Genomic DNA, 20,912 nt, shown 5'->3' with positions numbered 1-20,912 from the left:
TGGGTAGGGATATGCTATAGGGGTAGGCTAGGAGTAATAAGGTAGGGGTAGAGAAGAAGTATGTGCACATAACACACACATTCAAAGCGAAGTTTAACGGTGTCCGCTGGTAAGGGACTATAATGTTTTGCTAGCTTACATCACTAGCGTTGACTAAGGGGACTATAATACTTTGTTTGTCAGGTTGGTGGTCATGAACTCAAACGGACAGATGGCGCAAATCTCCAGCATTCCGGACAAGCAGCCTCTTAACAAAAACATCCAGCAGACTCTGCAGCTGCAGCAGCAGGCGATGCAGGTGAGTTTCATCATCTCAGCGGCTGAATAATCCCCTGGGGGTGACCCTACAACCCACCATGCTGCTCAAATACGGGTCGGCGCGATAAGAGTTAATATCCGATGTTAATGATAATGTTTTGACGGCCTCCGTGGCCCAATGGTATGCGCAGTGGACTTACAAGACGGAGGTCCTGGGTTCGATCCCCGGTTGGGCTGATTGAGGTTATCTTAATTTGTCCAGGTGTGGCTGGTGGGAAGCTTCGGCCGTGGCTAGTTACCACCCTACCGACAAAGACGTACCGCCAAGCGATTTAACGTTCCGGTACGATGTCCTGTAGAAACCGAAAGGTGTGTGGATTGTCATCCCACTCCTAACAAGTTAAACCCGCTTCCATCTTAGATTGCATCATCACTTACTATCAGGTGAGATTGTGGTCAAGGGCTAACTTGTACAGAATAAAAAAAAACGTCCGAGTCTGCGGCTGCTTAACTTGCTCTCCTAGGCAAAGAATGTAATACCATCATCATAAATATATAAAAAAATGAATAACATACTATATTATTGGTGTCTTTCGAACAAAATCGCAGGAAGTCACTAAGTTTAATAACGTTGACGGCCTTAATAGGTTAGTAAAAATAATTTAAGTAATTTAGGTCACGTACACAAATATTTGCTGACAATACATTATGATAGATTGGCAGTGCGTGCAGTTGAATAGCGGAAGAAATGTCTTACACAAAATTTAAACTCATTAGTTTCAATGGTCATATGCCGTACTCTACATTTACTGTAACAACAATGTTTTAAACAGCAACAACAGCAGCAGCAGCAGCAGCAACAACAGCAACAACAGCAACAGCAGCAACAGCAGCAGCAGCAGCAGCAGCAGCAACAACAGCAGCAGCATCAGCAACAGCAGTTGCTGCACCAGCAACAACAGACTCAACAGATGGTTCAACATTACCAACAAGGTCGACATCCATTTAAATTAATACTATAAGAATACTAAACTGCCTCATTGGTCCCATCGTTAGCTGGCTCAGCTACAGACAATGAGGTCCAGGGTTCGATCCCCAGGTCAGACCAACAAAGCAAAGTGAGGGACTTTATTGAGTGCACATGTACTTGCGCATACACTTGTGCACTACAATATATCCTGTATACATGGTAAATCTCAATAAGAGAGTGGCTGTCGTGGCTGAAAAAAAATATTCTATCGGGAGCATATTATAAGAATACATCTAGGACCTGTACTCAGTACCTCGTGATCCGAAGGCAATTAACATGCTTAATTTAAATTAAAAAAAAACACGCAAATTTCAAATCACATTCCGACGGAAATGCTTTGGGAGTCAAATTCCGTGATTGATCGACGGGTCACTCTCATAAAACTTTAAATCAGTCTCTTGATTTTACGTCATTTATATTTATGTCTTGCAATTGCGCAGTTTGTGTTTTGTTTTCGCTACCTCGATCTCAAGTCTGAAAATATAAATTTAAAAACGTTTCTTTTGACAAAAGTTTCAAGGTTGACTATCCATCAGGCTATGAGAGTGAGGGAATGTTTTTTACATGGTTACCATGATGTCACCTCCTGTAAAATTCATTGTTATGAAACTATTGTCTGGCTAGTTCGTCGATAACACTCCCGTGGTATGCGGGCGACGGGCGGAAAGACTGCGCGGGTGTGAATCGTGCGTGCGGGGAAAGGACGTGCATCAGTCGTGGGTTTTTCATTCATAGCTACACGCATCCCGCCCTGCGCGCAACATCGGGAGGTTACGAACGAAGTTGCCTAGCTATAGTCTAGGTCTTATTGTTTTTGCACCTATGATTAACAGAGGCCAATGTAAACTCATTTCATAAAATATAAAATTGCCTGGTAAACAATTAAATCTACAGTTTTATTATGTCGTGTCACAGATTAAAGAATATTGACAGATGCAGCCATTCCAAATACAAATTCAAAAACCAATACATTCTCGAGTCAGTATGACACAAAGCGACGCATCAGTAATTTTCATTATTATATAAGAAAAATGGCGCCTTATGTTTTAAATATTTAAAAAAAATATTTAAAAATAAAGAATATTAAATTATTGCTTTTGCTGGTATGCAGGTTTCCTCACGATGTTTTTCCTTCACCGTTTGAGACACGTGATATTTAATTTTTTAAAATGCACACATCTAAAAAGTTGGATGTGCATGCCTCGGACCAGATTAGAAACGCACCCTCCGGAATCGGAGGCAGAGATCACATCCACTGGGCTATCACCACTTCACTTACATTATATTATCATATAATTATATTTTATCATATAATAACAAGCGATTATGCTGTATTTCAGGACTAACATTAGGTATGCAGTCAGGAGCGCTGCCCGTCGGCTCGGTGTCTCAAACACTGCCTATGACGGGAATGCCTCAGACTATATCTATGGTTCAGCAAATACACCCGGTAAGACATATTATTAAAGAATGAACAAACGAAAAGTAGTAGTTAGTATGACGCAACAGGTGCGCGCGGAAAACTATATACCATGTTTAGTCTTGTGGTGTACATGAAACGCGTGATGAGTTAATGAAAATAACCGATACTCGACGGCTTAAGGCCCGTTTATATCTACAGACATTTAGCGTGTCAGACACGTGCCGTGGCAGACAAAATAATATTCTTCTATACAGTGTTTACTAACGTATTTATATCTATCGAATCGCGGCCGCACAGACCTTGACAGACACTGGACGCGCCCGGTCAGTTTTGCGGAAATAATATTTTATCTGAGCGGTTCATGTCTGTAGGGTACTTTCATGAAACCTGAACTGTGATAGCGCCTTACACAAATGACAATTAACACCATTAAGAGATTAGCGCCGCGTCCAGGGGACTTCTTTCATGAAAAGGACTTAACGTGTCTCTAGCTACCTGCTGGGCAGTGTGAATAGACGGTGTCTATGGGTGTCTGCCACGCTACTTGTCTGTGACGCACTGTGTCTGTAGATATAAACTGATCTTTAACGTACTCTCCGGCACAGGGGGTCCACCACCAACTTCCACTTGAGGCTGAGATTTTGCACTCAAAATTTCTAGAAAGAAATAAAAGCTCAATACTTCATAGCCTGACCTCGACCTCGTCCGGCAGATCCAATGCCACATTACCAACGAGGTAGTAGTAGTTTATACTAATATTATAAAGAGGTAGAGTTTGTGAGGTTGTAATCTTAGTTATTATAATAGCCAAAAAGTAAAAAAGTACAACTATGGGTAGTGTTGCATTATGGCTAGGCTTAAATTCATTATGTATTTTGTAAAATAATAAATAAATAAATAAAATAAATCTCTTGATCTACTGAACCAGAAAATTCAAAAACTCTTACCACTAGAAAGCCACTATATTTGTGAGTTTCATAGGCTATACTCTATCCTTATTCTTAAAGGGAACAGGAAATACGCGGGAAAAACTGCGGGGCGTCTGCTAAAATATTATAGAGGTATACTTTGTGGTATTGCAGGGGTAATCTCTGGGTCTGCAGAACCGATTTTCAAAAATCTTTTACCACAAGAAAGCCATGTTATTTAGTGTCATAGGGTATAGTTTATTCGCGTATTTTTACGGGAACGGGAACTGCGCGGGTGAAACTGCGAGGCGTCGGCTAGTGAAGGTATAAAGGTAATAATGAATGTGCACAATTGTTACAGCTGGGCGGTATGGCACCAGCTGGAACTCTGGTCAGTCAGATCAGCACCGGCCAACAAACTCAAAACCCATCACTCACTCAAGTGCATACATTGCAGCAACAGCCTCAGGTATATTAAAATTCTTAAAAGTTAATTGATATCGATATTATTTCAAACCCTTAGTCCATGTACCTACTACAACGAAATTAATATTGTTTATATTAAATTTGTTATGAGTCAGCTATTGATGTTTTGTCATGGCAAGACAGAGATGTAGTGACTAAAATCGAAAAAGGTATAACTAGATGGCTTGAACAAGAGAGAGAATGAAGATAAGGATCGAACAAAGGCGATAGTGAATTGAAATGTTGGAAGGAAAAGGACAAGGCAAACATTCCTCAAACAAACTCAGGAAATTCTCATTAAAGGCAAGAGTAACTTAAACCAGCCACGATGTAAATAATTGTTGAGAATGGAAGGATATGGTTCCTACACCTATCGAGTAATGAGGAGTGATTCTTGACTGTTGAGTTTCTTGCTGGCTCTTCTCAGTAGAACCCGCCTTCCGAACCGGTGGTAGAGTGTTTACAAATCAACTTTGACGTTTCAAAATTGCTTGTAAACTTAGCCAACTTATAAATGATTTTCGATTTTGATTTTAGTTATACATATGTATGTCAATAGGAAGGAACATTTTGTTTTAAAGTCTGTTCATTGAAGTTAAAATGGCCTAGACTCCTACAGTATTTAGTACAGGGTCGCTTGTGTCTGCTCGAAGTTGTATATATTAATGGGCAAGTGATTTAATATGACTGAACGGGTAACAGTGACAATGATTGTACCATCATTTCGTGGTAGAGGAAACACTTCTAGCTGGTCCCAGGACTTGAGAGCTTGGGTGTAGGTTTAAAGGATCCCTTTAGAATGCATCCATACTCACCTCCCCTGACCGACATGTCCTTCGCGAACACACTAAACCATTTGTGATCAATAATTATATCACTGCACAAAATTTCTAACGTGAGTAGCAGCGTGACGGTGTTCACGCTGCCTAAAAAAGAACTGGACTCAACTCATTCAATATTTATACCATACCTCTTATTTATACCATCGCTGTTGCAACAACTTCGTGCAAATACCTCTTTTTTTATAATAATTTAAATAATGATAGTTAATACCACCTGTACTCGAGGAGCTCGTAGCATTAAGTCATCACTTTCATTTCATTAATTTCAGACCTTGGTCGGAAGTGGACTAGTGCAGACCTCAGTGGGTATGGCAGTTCAACCGCAACCAGCTCTAAACCATACTACGCAGATGCAAACGGTACGTACCGTTTCTAATAATACTTTATTTTATTATATAACTAAACAATAATAATCCCACACTTAGCACCCTTTGTGGATATTATAATAATGCATTATTTTATTAAAGACAACCATAATAATAATAATGTAACCCCTTTTAGCACACATTGTATTAGTTACATGATTTTGGTAAAAAGCATTTGTAAATATTGTCAATACTAACTAACGTGCATATTATGCTAAATGATTGGAATTCATTAGATGAACCCTGGAAATGGTCGCCCCTAATTATAGCTTTCCTATCTTTTTATATAGCAATGAAATGGAATGAGAATATATGTAGTAAAATGTATATATTTATATATGCATTTTTATGTATGTCATGTAAAAAGTTATATTTGAATTACAGTTTATTTTTTATAAATATGTATATTTATATCTAAATGAAACGTTCACTTGCACGTTGTTGGTCGATTTATATATTATGGTCGTATTAATTTTATTTTTCAATAAACTTTTTTCTTTATTTTATATAACATGATATATAAGTATTTCTAGAATATACTATCTTAATTCCATATAATTTTAACTATATTTAAAATCTGAAATATCTATATTTTTACTAGTGGACGATCGCGACTGCAAAAACCATGGATTTTCTTCGGGATAAAAAGTAGCCTATGTGTTAATCCAGAAAAATCTATCTTTGTTTTAAGTTTCAGCCAAATTGGTTCAGTAATTGCGGCGTGAAAGAGTAACAAACATGCATACAAACTTTCGCGTTTATAATATTAGTAGGATTAATGTGTGAGATTAGAGATTTTACAATAAATTAATTACAGTAAATGTGAGATTGCATACATTACACAGTATCTTATATTTTAGTTCAGTAGTTTTATGTTTATTACATTCTGACATACAGTCAGACCGACATACATGGCGGGGAGTATGTTCTACAATGTAGCGATTTGGGGTGTTCGTCGGTAAAAGAATGTACCATCGGTAAGCGTGTGATATGATCCGGTACGATTGACAGTCAGGACTGACGATAGATGGCGCCTCGCTGCTCTCCTCGTCCCTCTTGCAACTGTCCCCGGCGATATTGCACCACGAGGTAGCCCTAGCATCATTCCAAATGTCTCCAAATTCATCTCGCATGTCGTTATGATCGTTTTAAAAGCCCTTCATACTAGCGTTTCTCCAGCGCGCCCGTTCGTCGGGCGTACGTGTTGCGCAACCGCCGTGAGACCATGCAAGCGCTGCGTTAAGAAAAAAAGAAATAAAGATAATGTGTTTATATACATTTTAGTATTATAAACACTATATCCTATAGATAGTAAATTGGTACGATTGTCTGTCAAAGACATTTATTCGTATGATACATAATGTGCCGTTGTAAAAATGTACTGGCTGATTTTGAGCTAAAAGCTAAATAACGCGACTAGCCAATAAATTGTTAATTAAAACAGCAAAAAATGATCAAAGCAATCAAAAAATAATATGTGTAGTTGTGTATCCTTCAAACATGAATGTATTGGGCATACCGCCACATGTACACTTACTTACTTGAGATTGAAGCTAAGGTCTAGTTCGGACTACTAGTATTTTAGTCGAGTACGAATGATTTTTGGACGGCAAATCCAAAACTTGTTCGTACTCGACTAAAATACTAAAGTAGTCTGTTCGGCCTATAAGCGCGACCGCGAGCTTACACTATGCAAAGAAGTAAATAAAATAATATGAACTTATATAACAATCTTTAACTAAGAATTGTTAACTTAGCGTCTCTTTGCCGCGACGTTTGCAGCGCGTACGTTCACAAAACGCTAGTATGATAGAGCTCTCAATTTATTTTAACTCTAATTGGTTATTTATATACTAGTAGTACGTCGGTATCATACGCAGTATTCACCGTAAAGTATAGTTGTACATACAATAAGTAACACCTGACCAGAAAAATAGATATTTTCATGCTAACAGAACTCGTGGCGCTACCTATAGATTTTTACCTGTGTCAATCCCACGACTTCGGTTTGAACGTCGATTTTACATTGTTCATGGTGAATATTGCGTACTATAGTCTGCCCTTTAGATTTTCTAAGCTTACATTTTTTCATACCTTTTAATATTGTCGTATTTATACCTTGATATAGTGATTTTTAAAATGTAGATAAATTATCCACAGATTATTGTGACCTTTTAAATTATTTTTCTATTAAGTTTACTTTTAAAATAATTTTAAATCTCGTCAATCCTTTTTATCAACATTTTATTATTTAGTATTTTTATGTAAGTTAATAAATGCATGGTTCGACTGTAAATTTTTGTTACGGCTGAGCATAAGAGCAGCTTCATGCAGTGATAAAATAAGGATATACTCGTAGATCGCCGTTGCCAGCTATATTCGTAAATTGAACGATAATGGAAAATTTTATCTTCTCATATTTTCTCAGTTTTGTTATTCGCTTTTAATAGATGCTCTATTATAAAATTTTTGCTGAATTATTTTAATATAATTATGACATTCTATATGTTTTTTTTCTGTATCTCTTATTTGTAGAGTTGTTTATGTGTATAATGTAACTGTTAGGTGGAAATTGTAACATAAATGGTAAACTCCTTTGTTTTATACTTGTAATACCTTTATAATTTTAAATTGATGAAAAGAGATAAACACTAATTCATTTTAAAATTATTGATCATTGATCTTAGATCTATTTCCTACTCCTTAGGATCGTGTTTAACGTACAAAGGCATACGGCCTTGTCTAAGGCCTATTGTCACTGTCAAACGTTAATCTCTTAAATGTATGACAAACGACTTAGTTTTCGAAGACCTAATATCACAGTCAAATGTTAACCTCTCAAGGACACACCACGTTTTTTTAAACGCGCCGTTAACACGCGTTTTAGAAACGTGCGTCGACGGCGCGCTCTTATCCTACAGAGCAGTTTGTTGTCGTTAGTACTGCGTCTAACTTGCGTGCGTATCGTGACTGTATCGCTACAATCTGGCGTCGACGGCGCGTTTAAAAAATCGTGGTTCGCACATGTTCTTAAATGTATGACGTACGACTTGGTTGTCGAAGGCCTAATGCCGCTGTCAAATGTTGATTAATCTCTTAAACGTATGACGTACGACTTAAGGCGGATTTACATTTGTCTGTTGTGTCGCATACAAAATGTATGAAACCGATTCTGTTCTGATGCGTCACACGACACGCCAGACAAATATACATCCGGCTTTAGTTGTCTAAGGCCTAATGTCACTTACAAATGTTAATCTTATGAATGTATGAATAGGTGTCGGCAAACAATCTGGGCTCTGGGCACTTGACGCTACAGACCCCGGGCACGGTGGGCCTGCTCGCGGCGCCGGTCCAGGGCGCAGTGCTTCCTGTGCCTCAGCAAACGACGCTGGTCGCTCACGTCAAAAGCGATGAGGACAAAGCTCAACGGATGGCGCCACCGGTACGTTATCCACATACATTGGAGCTTGTATACTATTTCAGTATTCTAATGCTCAGCCTGGAATGGGGAATTTATCTATCATTGGCACCCTCAGATCAATTATAAAAGGACCTGTATCGCATTCATAGTCACGAACAATATTGTCTGTCATTTTCTGAGGAAAACGAACTTAGATTTGTTATATATCTTATACTAAACTAGCAGTTCTTGCCCGTTTTATACACAATTCAATTACACACAAAGGTATTTTTACGGAGCTCTTTAACCGACGAACACGATTACAACTATTTAACATCGAATCTATAGAGACAGTTTTTATTATAATCGCTTTAGATCGTTGATCATACACTTTGACAGAAAAGTAACGTCTAGCGAGGCAGGTCCTATACAATAATTGGTCTGAGTTGGCACCTCATAGTGACCGTAAAAATAAAATTATCACCCAATGCCCGCCAACCTATTGGAGTAGCATAGGGGGATGAGCTAAACATCTCCTCTTTTATAAAGGAGGCCTGCACATAACTGATAAGTTGAAGGTGCATGCCACGGACCGGATTCGAACCTACGCCCTCCTGAATCAAAGGCAGAGGTCATATCCACTGGGCTATCACGTCTCTTGTCGAGACTTGCCAAGCGTGTAAATCCTACTAATGTTATAAACGCGAAAGTTTGTATGGATGTTTGGAAGTTTGTTACTCTTTAACGACGCTACTACTAAAGCAATTTGGCTGAAATTTGGAATGGATATAAATTTTACTCTGGATTAACATAAAATTATCCCGAAAAAATCCATGGTTAGATACCCGAGATTTGCGAAAACTGATGATTTTGATAATATGAATGTATTTATTTAATCTTTCGCGCCTCGACTACTGAACCGAATTAGCTGAAATTTGGTATTGAGATATATTATAGCCTGGATTAACACATGGGCTACTTTTTATCTCAAAAAAATCCATGGTTCCCGAGGGATTTGTGAAAAACGACTAAATTCCACGCGGACGAAGTCGCGGGCGTCCGCTAGTGTAGGATTAAAGTTGCTCCAAGAGTGGTCATGCAAAGAACAGATGTTGTTTGCAGTCGGCGTTGGTTCAGCAACTGTCGGCGCCGCCGGTAGTAGGCGAGATGCCGCCCCCGTCCCCCGCACGCTCCCCCGCGCGCTCCCCCACCGCTGACGCTGCCGTCTCCACTACTACATCCACAGGTAACTCAAAAACAATCAAATTTTTGACAGGAAAATCTTGGGATTATAGGGTGGTGACTAGGTTTGTATATATTGATTTTTATGATAAATTCGGGTAAATAAGGTCAATGTTAACTAATCTATACTATCTATACTAATATTATAAAGCGGAAGAGTTTGTTTGTTTGTTTGTTTGTTTGTTTGTTTGATTGAACGCGCTAATCTCTGGAACTACTGGTCCGATTTGAAAAATACTTTCAGTGATAGATAGCCCATTTATCGAGGAAGGCTATCGGCTATATTTTATTTTCAAAAAAATTAGGGATCCTTCCTGAAACTCCAATAATGTAACTCAAGGAGTACATGGCGTGTGTTCGCGCCTTCCCAAAAGTCTGCTAAGACCCTCAAGCATTGTCATTGCTATTCAAAAGGCCAAGGGGTTGCAAATACAGCAGCGTCATTCACTCGACCGTGAAATGACCTCACCTCAACCAACACGCGCAGGAGACGGTTGTGGCTTGCCAATTTGTCATCGGACCTAACCTTACTTACAATAAACCTTTTCAACCTTCTCCAAATTTATCTTTACCAGCGTGCGCTGCGAAAACTATTGATGTTAGAATAAAATAATGTACAACAACTTTGTAGAACACATCATTTTCTACAAAAAATGTCGCGACAGCATATATCTATCTATCTTCTATCTATACTATAATAAAAGAGTAGAAATCGAGTGTCTGTACTTTGACCAAATTTAACTAAAATCAAGTTAGGGCGATTAGAAATGAGAAATAGAATACAAAAATATTTTTTTTAATTTTTTTTCCTGTCTGTCTGTCTGTCTGTCTGTCTGTCTGTCTGTCCTTCTGTCTGTATGTTCGCGCTATTCTCTGGTTCTGCTGAACGGATTTTGACGCGGATTTCACAAATAGATTAAGCAAGGTTCAGGGCAACAACATATAGGCTTTGTTTCATTAAAATCGGACAGATAGAAAAAGAGTTATCTTGAAAAAACCGGATTGCTGAAATTGATTCGCAGGCGTTATTTGGAGAAACGAGTTTTCCACTAAAACTGTGTAATATCGATATTGAGGCACATATTCTATACTCAACTGACCAATTTGTTTGTTTATTTGGTTGAACGCGCGAAACTAATCTCAGGAACTACTTAAAAGTTCAGGTTCAAACTTTTTGTGTTTAAATAGTCACATTGTCTACTTTTTATCGTATAATGTTATGCAAGATTTATTACTATAAAAAGAGCACGAATTTGGCGCAATAGCGATTAAATACTTACCTATACTCTATACTTATAATAAAAATAAAGTATGTAATTTTCACATACTTTCCTTGCTTTATTCTATACTTAATCACTATCATTCTCCTCCGTACTTAAAAGAAAGGTTTCACTTTCGCGGTTCTAACCACCTTCTCAATCATCGATACAGCAATGATAATAAGTTATCTATGCCATTTAGTCGGACTCACCGCTATAGTGAGTCGTTCACTGTTAAGGCCGTAAAACTATGGAATGCCGTGCCGCGGGATATTCGTCATTCTCAGTCGATTCATATATTTAAACGTCGTCTTAAAGACTACTTTTTATCACAGTAATATATTTAGGTATGTAATATCAATTTAAGTAAGTTTATTTTATTGTATATATATATACATATATATTATTAATGTTAATATTGGTATTTATGTATTTTAATTTTCTTAGTTTATGTAAGTATATTTCATTTATTGTTTATTGTACAGTATTTTAAGTCGATATTTGCGCACCAACCACTTCTCTTTGTAAACGTGAACTCCTTATAATAACGGTTGCCTGGAAGATATCACTTTAGAGATAAGGCCGCCGTTACACCATTGTTTGTATTTTACTTGGTTTGTTTTTGTAAAATTTTGTTATTTTGTTTTTGGTGTAATAAAGTGTTCTATTATTATTATTATTACTTATAATAAAACTGTAACAGGTCAAATTACAGAACTTTTTGATTAATTTAATCGATACTGAATTCAAAAACATTTTTTTTCGATTATTTGTCTCTGTCTGTCCGTATTTTTTGTTGACCGGGCATCACACTGAAACTACTGAATGAATTCAAATGAAACTTAGCACGGTTTGAGAACATAATACGGAGCAGGTTTTAGAATACTTTTTATAGCGAAAATAAAATCAGAAGGGGTTGAAAGTTTGTACGAAAAGTCCTCCTCTTTTCCTGGTCCATTTACCCAAGCACAAAAAACGCGCTTTAAACTTTATTAAAGACCGTCATTCGGCCGGGAGTTTGTGATAGGGCCTTTGACCGTGACTACGGTAGGGCATTTTAGCCAAGCACAAAAATCGGAACGCGCGGCCTTCGACCGTGACTACGGCTGGGTATTTTACCCAAACAAAAAAAAGCGCGGCCTTCGGCCGGGGGTTTGTAATACGGCCTCTCATCGTGGCTACCGCTGGGCATTTTACCGATGCACAAAAAACGGAACGCGCGGCCTTCGGCCGCGCACCGTTATGTAGCCGGCCCTCGACCGGGAGTTTGTGATAGTGCCTTCGACCGTAACTACGGTTGGGCATTTTACCCAAACCCAAAAAACGGAACGTGCGGCCTTCGGTCGCGCACTTTATTGTAGCCCGGCCATCGGCCGGGAGTTTGTGATAGAGCCTTCCACCGTGACTATGGCTGGGCATTTTACACAAGCAAAAAAAAAGCGCGGCCTTCGGCCGGGTTTTTGTAATATGGCCTCTGATCGTGGCTACGGCTGGGCATTTTACCGATGCACAAAAAACAGAACGTGCGGCATTCGGCCGCGCTCTTTATTGTATCCAGGCCTTCGGCCGGGAGTTTGTGATAGAGCCTTCGACCGTGACTACGGCTGGGCATTTTACACAAGCACAAAAAACGGAACGCGCGACCTTCGGCCGGGAGTTTATGATACAGCCTTCGACCGTGACTACGGCTGGGCATTTTACACAAGCAAAAAAAAGCGCGGCCTTCGGCCGGGGGTTTGTAATATGGCCTTCGACCGTGACTACGGCTAGGCATTTTACCCAAGCAAAAAAAAAAGCGCGGCCTTCGGTCGGGGGTTTGTAATATGGCCTCTGATCGTGGCTACGGCTGGGTATTTTACCGATGAACAAAAAACAGAACGTACGGCCTTCGGCCGCGCACTTTATTGTATCCAGGCCTTCGGCCGGGAGTTTGTGATAGAGCCTTCAACCGTGACTACGGCTGGGCATTTTACACAAGCACAAAAAATGGAACGCGAGGCCTTCGGCCGGGAGTTTATGTTACAGCCTTCGATCGTGACTACGGCTGGGTATTTTACCCAATCAAAAAAAAAGCGCGGCCTTCGGCCGGGGGTTTGTAATACGGCCTCTCATCGTGGCTACCGCTGGGCATTTTACCGATGCACAAAAAACGGAACGCGCGGCCTTCGGCCGCGCACCGTAATGTAGCCCGGCCTTCGACCGGGAGTTTGTGATAGTGCCTTCGACCGTAACTACGGTTGGGCATTTTACCCAAACCCAAAAAACGGAACGCGCGGCCTTCGGCCGGGTGTTTATGATACAGCCTCCGACCGTGACTACGGCTGGGTATTTTACCCAAGCAAAAAAAAAGCGCGGCTTTCGGCCGGGGGTTTGTAATATGGCCTCTGATCGTGGCTACGGCTGGGCATTTTACCGATGCGCAAAAAACAGAACGTGCAACCTTCGGCCGCGCACTTTATTGTATCCAGGCCTTCGGCCGGGAGTTTGTGATAGAGCCTTCGACCGTGACTACGGCTGGGCATTTTACACAAGCACAAAATTAGGAACACGCGGCCTTCGGCCGGAAGTTATGAGACAGCCTTCGACCGTGACTACGGCTGGGTATTTTACCCGAGCAAAAAAAAGCGCGGCCTTCGGCCGGGGGTTTGTAATATGGCCTTCGACCGTGACTACGGCTGGGCATTTTACTCAAACAAAAAAAAGCGCGGCCTTTGGCCGGGGTTTGTAATATGGCCTCTGATCGAGGCTACGGCTGGGCATTTTACCGATGCACAAAAAAACGGAACGCGCGGTCTTCGGCCGTGCACTGTATTGTGGCCCGGCCTTCGGCCAGGAGTTTATGATACAGCCTCCGACCGTGACGGTTGTGGTTTTGTAATTTTTATATGTAAAACATACGGAAATATAAATAAAAAGGGCGACGGGGTCGAAAATGCACATCGATTTTCACGCGGGCGAAGTCGCGGGCGTCTGCTAGTTTATACATAAAAAGCAAAGATTGAATGGAAATTTTTGAAAAATAAATAAGATGATTAGATGAAAATTCATAAAGTTTTAGCTTCCTTACATTAAATGTGACATATTTCAATAAATAAACTATAAACATAAACGCATAAATAACAAATTTTGTTTGAACGCCCATACAAATCTAACGATCATTATGTACCTACGACGTCATTAAACCATACCATTTCGTATGGGACGTTATTCAGGGATCCGCGGCAGCGCCGCAAATCGGACCCTTTAAATCCCTGTAGCTACGAAAGTCATAATCGCAGATATCCTTACTTTTACATTGCTTTACTATTAGCATACTCCTAATTTACATACAATTTGAAAAACTGTTATCATCCCTCTTCGATTTTGTCGCAAGAGTCCAAAAGTTTTGGTAAGGTTGCCTTCTCTTAACGAAAGCATGACAAAACTCTAGGACCGACTGATGGGGATATACCCTCATCTCATCTCCTTACCCTTATCCCACTTAAGTGGGGTCGGAAAAATATGTCAATCTTTTCCATTCGTCTCTATTTCTCATCAACTCATCATCCACTCCTTTAACACACATGTCCTCTTTCACACAATCCAACCATCTCTTCTTTGGCCTTCCTCTCCGCTTATCTCCTTCCACTTGCACAATCAACATTTTTCTAGTAATATGACTTTCCTCCCTACGCATTACATGTCCATACCAAGCTAACCATCTACTCCTCAATTTTTCTGTCACTGGCGCCACCTTCAGACTTCCTCTTATATACTCATTCCTTATTTTATCTATGGATGTGTGGTGTGACAAGACACCACACATCCATCTCAACATACGCATTTCGTTGACATGCATTCGTTTACTATCCGTCCCTTTCACCGCCCAACATTCTGATCCATACAGCACGACAGGTCTTACAACCGTTTTGTATATTTTACCCTTAAGTCTGAGATGGGGACATACCCTATAGGAGAAAATTTTACAGGTCCCAGCACACCGACGGAGCCACCGAAACAGAGTCCTACGAAGATGGAAACATCAAGTGTGGCGCCCACCGAGACAATGCCCGCGCCTCCAGTGCCTCCACTGCCTCCAGTGCCCGCAGTGCCCGCAGTGCCCAAGAGTAGCAGCGGGCCAGTGCCCAGTAGCGCTCAGCAGACCACCACTGTTGCCCCACAGGTAAATTCAATTCGAGTATATGCAATTTGAATTTGTCTTCACTTGTAGGTACAATTATATAAGAAATAACTGCCTCGTCGGAGTTGGCCAATATGCTTCAGATCATAATAGGCTTATAAATCAGTTATTATAAAATCCTTTATTATGGCTATACGCTTACTGGGGGCTAAGCAGTGATGTGTGTGTTGCTTGAGTATATTTATTTGGTATTATTTAAAATATGGATATTTATTTAATTATAAGCTAATCTTTTTAGGTTATATCGAATAATATAATTGGTAGATGAATCACTTAGAGATTTTTTTGCTTCGGTATTTATCTAATTGATCCGGTATTTTCGAAGTTCTACTGTTCCGCTAGAAAAATCGATTATTTTTAGATATTGTTTTCAGTACAAAATTTGATATAATTAAGGTAGAAATACTTACAAACTAAACGTCACTTCATCGTTTAGTAAATTAGAAGTGGTTGCTTATTTTTTATCCCATAAATATATACAAAACGGCATTTTTAGGGACCTCTTTACATGACGAAAACGATTACATTTTACATTTTTATCTTGGAAAAATACATGGTTCCCGAGGGTTTCACTCAGTAGAAGTCCCAGGCGTCCGCTAGTAAATTATTAATGTCATAATTATTATCTTTGGTTGTAGGTGGTGACAACGGTGGCGTGTTCAAGCTCCACGGCCACTATCACGTCGGCAGTCACCGCACCAGTGTCCCAGTCTGCCCCCGTCATGTTCAAGTCATCCCAGACGTCGACCCGCCATATGAGCCAGCAAGCTGTGCATGGTGGGTACTAAAAACACACTTAGCAGCCACACAGTAGGTAGTGAAATAGAGACAGAAATAAAATAGTTAAAAAAACTAAAAACACGCTCAAACTTTTGATATGGGTATCAAACATTTGATACCCATATCATGGGGGTGCATTTCAAATAGCCTTTCCGCCATCTTGGACGTCCGTTATATTGGATTTAAGTCACGTGACTATTTTTTTCGTATCCCTGACAGCAAACCTTTTCATTTGATATCCATATCATGGGGTGGATTTCAAACAGCCAGTCCGATATCTTGGGGAGGCCACCATTGTCATCAGATCTCAGAGCGTGTGCAAAATTTCATCCTAATCGAAGACCGGGAAGTGGGTCAAATTAAGATTTTAAGATTTTCTTACATACATAGTTAGTTATAAGTGAAACTAATAAAAACGTGTTAATTAAAAAAGCAACTGTGTTTATTTGAAACACACTCACACACACGCAATACAAGAGACACAACTCAAAAGCAATAATTAAAATAATACGGTACAAAAAAGCCCAATAAAATATGTTTTCTCTATCCTGCTTAGTTCTAGTATTGAAAAATATTCAATTGAACCCAAGAAACAATCAAATCTTTCCTTATTTAAATATTTGTTCAGATATCAAGATATTATTATATAATGCTAAATAATGTATAAAATCATTCTTACCACAGATAAGGGTTTACCTAAAGCGATGGTGAAACCGAATATACTCACGCACGTCATAGAAGGCTATGTGATCCAAGAGGCTGGAGAACCATTCGCCGTAAGTATATCACATACTGATGGAACAATACTATTTCTTGATAATAGATTGATAAACGCTTGCATACTTGGGGTTATTAAAAATCACATCCATTGCAAAACGAACGAAGGTAGTTTTTACAATAGAGACCTGATAGCTATAAAATACAATGTATAAAATAAAATAATGGTAGAATCTTTACAAATAGTCAAATGACCTTTCAAGTGCTTGTAAACTGAGTCTACTTGAAATAAATGATTTTTTTTTAATTTTTGAACTCAATTAAGTGCTGTTACATACTGTACTTTATCTAATATCATGCAGTAACACTTTTGAACAAAAGAAAAAAAGTTGGCTGACAGCAACTGTTCAAATTCGGTTGACGCGTGCATGGTTTAATTTTTGTGATTATATTTATTTTCCATCACTCAGCATCCTGTCTTTTTGAAGTCTATTTTTTATCTATTATTACTGTCATCAGTTAAATGAATATACAGTGTAACAATTATAGTTTCAATGCACATTCACAATGGTGTCACACTTGAATATAATCATGCCTAATTAAAAAAACATAACGATCAATTTGAGAATCTCTAGAGAATTCTTTTTAAAGTCGGTTTAAAAATAAGCAAGACATTAGAGCTCTATATCTGTACTATAATTGTAAAATAAGTTATTTTATAGAACACTTGAAGGAACATAATACATAACTTCCATTTAGGTTTTTAATTTCATTACTTAAACTTATATAGGCCTTTTGTAGGGACTAAGACTTGGGAAGTCCCTATAATAGACCTATGTCCTGCAGTGGACGTCCATCGGCTGATATGATTTTTATAAGGTTATTTGAGGGAATTACTGTAAATTTGAATACGAATCAAACTATATATAATTTGCAGGTCAACAGACCGTTGCGCGAATGGGGAATGGATAAAGACCAAGATAAAGAGAACAAACTTCCTTCACCAGATGAACCCCCAAGTAAGTTATTCTTTCATTGACTACTATTAAAGTATTTTTGATTCTGTCTACTTCTGACATATTATGTCAATCGTTTTTATATTGACGTTTCAGTTGGTATCCAGATTTATATATTTTTTTATATACCCAGGTACCTAATATTTGCATTTTTGTAGTTAAAGATAATTTTCTTATAATTTCATACTAATCATCATCATTGTCAACCCATATTCGGCTCACTGTCGAGTCTCCCCTCTGTATGAGAGGGGTTAGGCCAATAGTCCACCACGCTGGCCCAATGCGGATTGGCAGACTTCACACACGCAGAGAATATCCATATTAATAATAATACAGATTATCGGTTACTCGGGTTCATTAATAGTAGGTACTACAAATTTTATATACTGAGGTATCCTTATCTGGGTGTACCCATATATAAATAGATGGAACACAAATACAAAACCTTAGTTTTAAGGTACGGTAGGGTAAGGTACGGTAGGTTTTTGGATAGGGCTAGAGAAGAAGTAAGTTGACGTAAGTCAAAGCAAAGTTTCATGTGGTCCGCTAGTATAACCATAGATTTAATGAATGCAATTCGTTTAAAATGTCAATGTCATCTTTTCCCGCTTTTACGTACATGGGCAAAGCATTATTTTTTTGAGAATTCAGAACACTTAACTGTTGAAATCATTAATCAATACAAATAGGTATTAGGTGTTTTCTACAATCCTGGAATAAGCCTATAAGCTATTTAAGCAATTGCTTAGGGCATCCCGTCTAGGGGGGCATTATAGACGACCGAAAATATGTTCGGAACCCTAAAAGCTAGCACACAAAAGTAAAAGCAATTTCAAACTCCGCGCTTTTTAAATTGACATTGGTTGATACATACACTGTATGTATTACCAATTTTTTTTATCTATTATTTTTTGTTCATTTGTACCCCTTAATGATGGGGGAGGGACGGCAAAGGGGAAATATGCTTAGGGCAAGTTTCCTTACACAAATATTGATCTGTGGATTTGGTTTGTTATTAGTTAAACGCATTGTTGAGTACAAAATCAATAGTGTGAGAAAAGTAATAATGTATCCATGTATCAAGATATCTATTCCATGTATTACTCTGAGAAAGCAAGGTAAATATGTACCTAAATGTAGTATTTTAGTCCCATTTCCCGTTTCAAATTACGTCCCCATATTATCACGTTGTCTGACAACGTGAAATATGACCTAGCCGCTCTGATTACGAAAGGTCTAGCTGACATCGGACAACGTGCTAAAGACTAGTATACGACTATTAAACAGTTCTAACGTAAAAATCGAATAGATAACATTCTATTTTTACTTAACATACAAATAACAGTTAAAATTAAAGTAATAATTTAATTCCAAGACTATTTTTTCACAAAAAGGTGTCTATAACGTAATCTTATAAAAAATTCGAATATCCTGTAGTTCCGATCGTAGAACCGCGTGGGTAAGATATGGCACGTGCCAATATGTGGGTTTAAGGTTTTTGCTTTGTGTTTTCAGGAGTTTGTGGATTAATAATTTACTTTAATGTTACCTAATTTGATTGTTACTTTGATGGTGTAATAAAACTATTTTTAGTAGAAATGTAAGTTTAAAAAATAAACCCTAAATCAATACAAAATGGACAGTTTATCAGTGAAAGACCCATACAAATCCTACATTTAAAATTGGTTTGTTTCAGGAAAGAAGCTTATCTTGAGCCGTTCAAGCTTACCACAGATAAGCTCGAGCAATGAGGCGAGCGAACAAACCGGTCAGATCTCAAATGTTAAGCCGGAACCTCCATCAAACACAGAAGCTGCAGATAACGCAGCTGCTGATGCCGCCGCACAGGCCAAGATTCCAAATGCTCATAAATGGACTGTAAGTTACACATCATTTAATTTAAATAATTATCAGCCTGTTTTAACGGTCCACTTCTGGGCCAAGCCACCAGGTTTAGGGCTATAATGTTTCTTTGCCAGGCCTAGGGCTATAATTTTTCTTTACCAGGCTTAGGGCTATAATGTTTCTTTCCTAGGCTTAGGGCTATAATGTTTCTTTGCCAAGCTTAGAGCTATAATGTTTCTTTGCCAGGCTTAGGGCTGTGATGTTTCTTTGCCAGGATTAGGGCTATAATGTTTATTTGCCAGGTTTAGGGCTATAATGTTTCTTTGTCAGGTTTTAGGGCTATAATGTTTCTTTACCAGGCTTAGGGCTATAATGTTTCTTTGCCAGGCTTAGGGCTATAATGTTTCTTCGCCAGGCTTAGGGCTGTAATGTTTATTTAAAGAATCACTATCAATCAATATCACAAACAAATTCACGAACAAGATTGTCTGTCGATTTTGAGGGGGATGAAGTAAACTCACACATCGAAAATAGTTAACACCAAATATTTCGTATCCTTACACACAACTATGCATTTGATGTGCAATACACACACGTGTAATATTTACACAGATTAACAAACACGTCGCTTACACTCATTACACAAAATATTCGATTGCTTTTTTTTATTATTTACCAGTTGAAACCGCATAGCGTCTGCTATACTTAATAAATCAATCGTACTAATATTATAAACGCGAAAGTTTGTATGGATGTTTGTTATTCTTTAACGCCGCTACTACTGAAGCGATTTGGCTGAAATTTGGAATGGAAATATATTTTACTCTGGATTTACACATAGACCTTTCATCCCGGAAAAATCATCGTTACCGCAGGATTTGTGAGAAACTGAATTCCACGCGCACGAAGTCGCTGACGTCCGCTAGTTATAATTATATGAATAAAATGTTTGCAGGTGAATGAAGTGTGCGACTTCATTCGCAACATCCCTGGGTGCGCCGGTTATGCGGACGACTTCTTGATGCAAGAAGTGGACGGCGAAGCTCTCCTGCTCATCAAGCCCGAACACTTGGTGATGGCGCTGTCTATGAAACTCGGCCCCGCGCTGAAGATAGTCGCTTGCATCGACGCGCTGCGCCCAGAGAGCGAGCAGACTGCAATGGAGCAGGACTGAGGTGA

The 20,912-nt window shown here is 38.9% G+C and overlaps 1 protein-coding gene across 2 annotated transcripts in view; it reads left to right on the top strand.

Annotated features, from left to right (window-relative positions):
* LOC112048006 (polyhomeotic-proximal chromatin protein) overlaps positions 1-20,912 on the top strand; it is a 68,172-nt gene that overhangs the window by 33,460 nt on the left and 13,800 nt on the right. For both annotated transcript variants that reach the window (XM_052890469.1, XM_052890468.1), the window contains 13 exons: positions 184-298; positions 1,092-1,251; positions 2,629-2,738; positions 3,981-4,088; positions 5,196-5,285; positions 8,569-8,736; positions 9,817-9,940; positions 15,164-15,357; positions 16,014-16,152; positions 16,840-16,931; positions 17,810-17,891; positions 19,585-19,766; positions 20,689-20,908. In XM_052890469.1, the coding sequence (XP_052746429.1) occupies positions 184-298; positions 1,092-1,251; positions 2,629-2,738; positions 3,981-4,088; positions 5,196-5,285; positions 8,569-8,736; positions 9,817-9,940; positions 15,164-15,357; positions 16,014-16,152; positions 16,840-16,931; positions 17,810-17,891; positions 19,585-19,766; positions 20,689-20,907 (1,783 nt within the window). In that variant the 3' untranslated portion in view covers position 20,908. The remainder of the gene's footprint in view (positions 1-183; positions 299-1,091; positions 1,252-2,628; positions 2,739-3,980; positions 4,089-5,195; positions 5,286-8,568; positions 8,737-9,816; positions 9,941-15,163; positions 15,358-16,013; positions 16,153-16,839; positions 16,932-17,809; positions 17,892-19,584; positions 19,767-20,688; positions 20,909-20,912) is intronic.

The sequence above is a fragment of the Bicyclus anynana genome, chromosome Z (genome assembly GCF_947172395.1).
Source record: "Bicyclus anynana chromosome Z, ilBicAnyn1.1, whole genome shotgun sequence".
NCBI classification, from domain to species: domain Eukaryota; kingdom Metazoa; phylum Arthropoda; class Insecta; order Lepidoptera; family Nymphalidae; genus Bicyclus; species Bicyclus anynana.
Note: the sequence above shows the minus strand (reverse complement) of the source record. Positions and strands in the feature narration are given on the sequence as shown.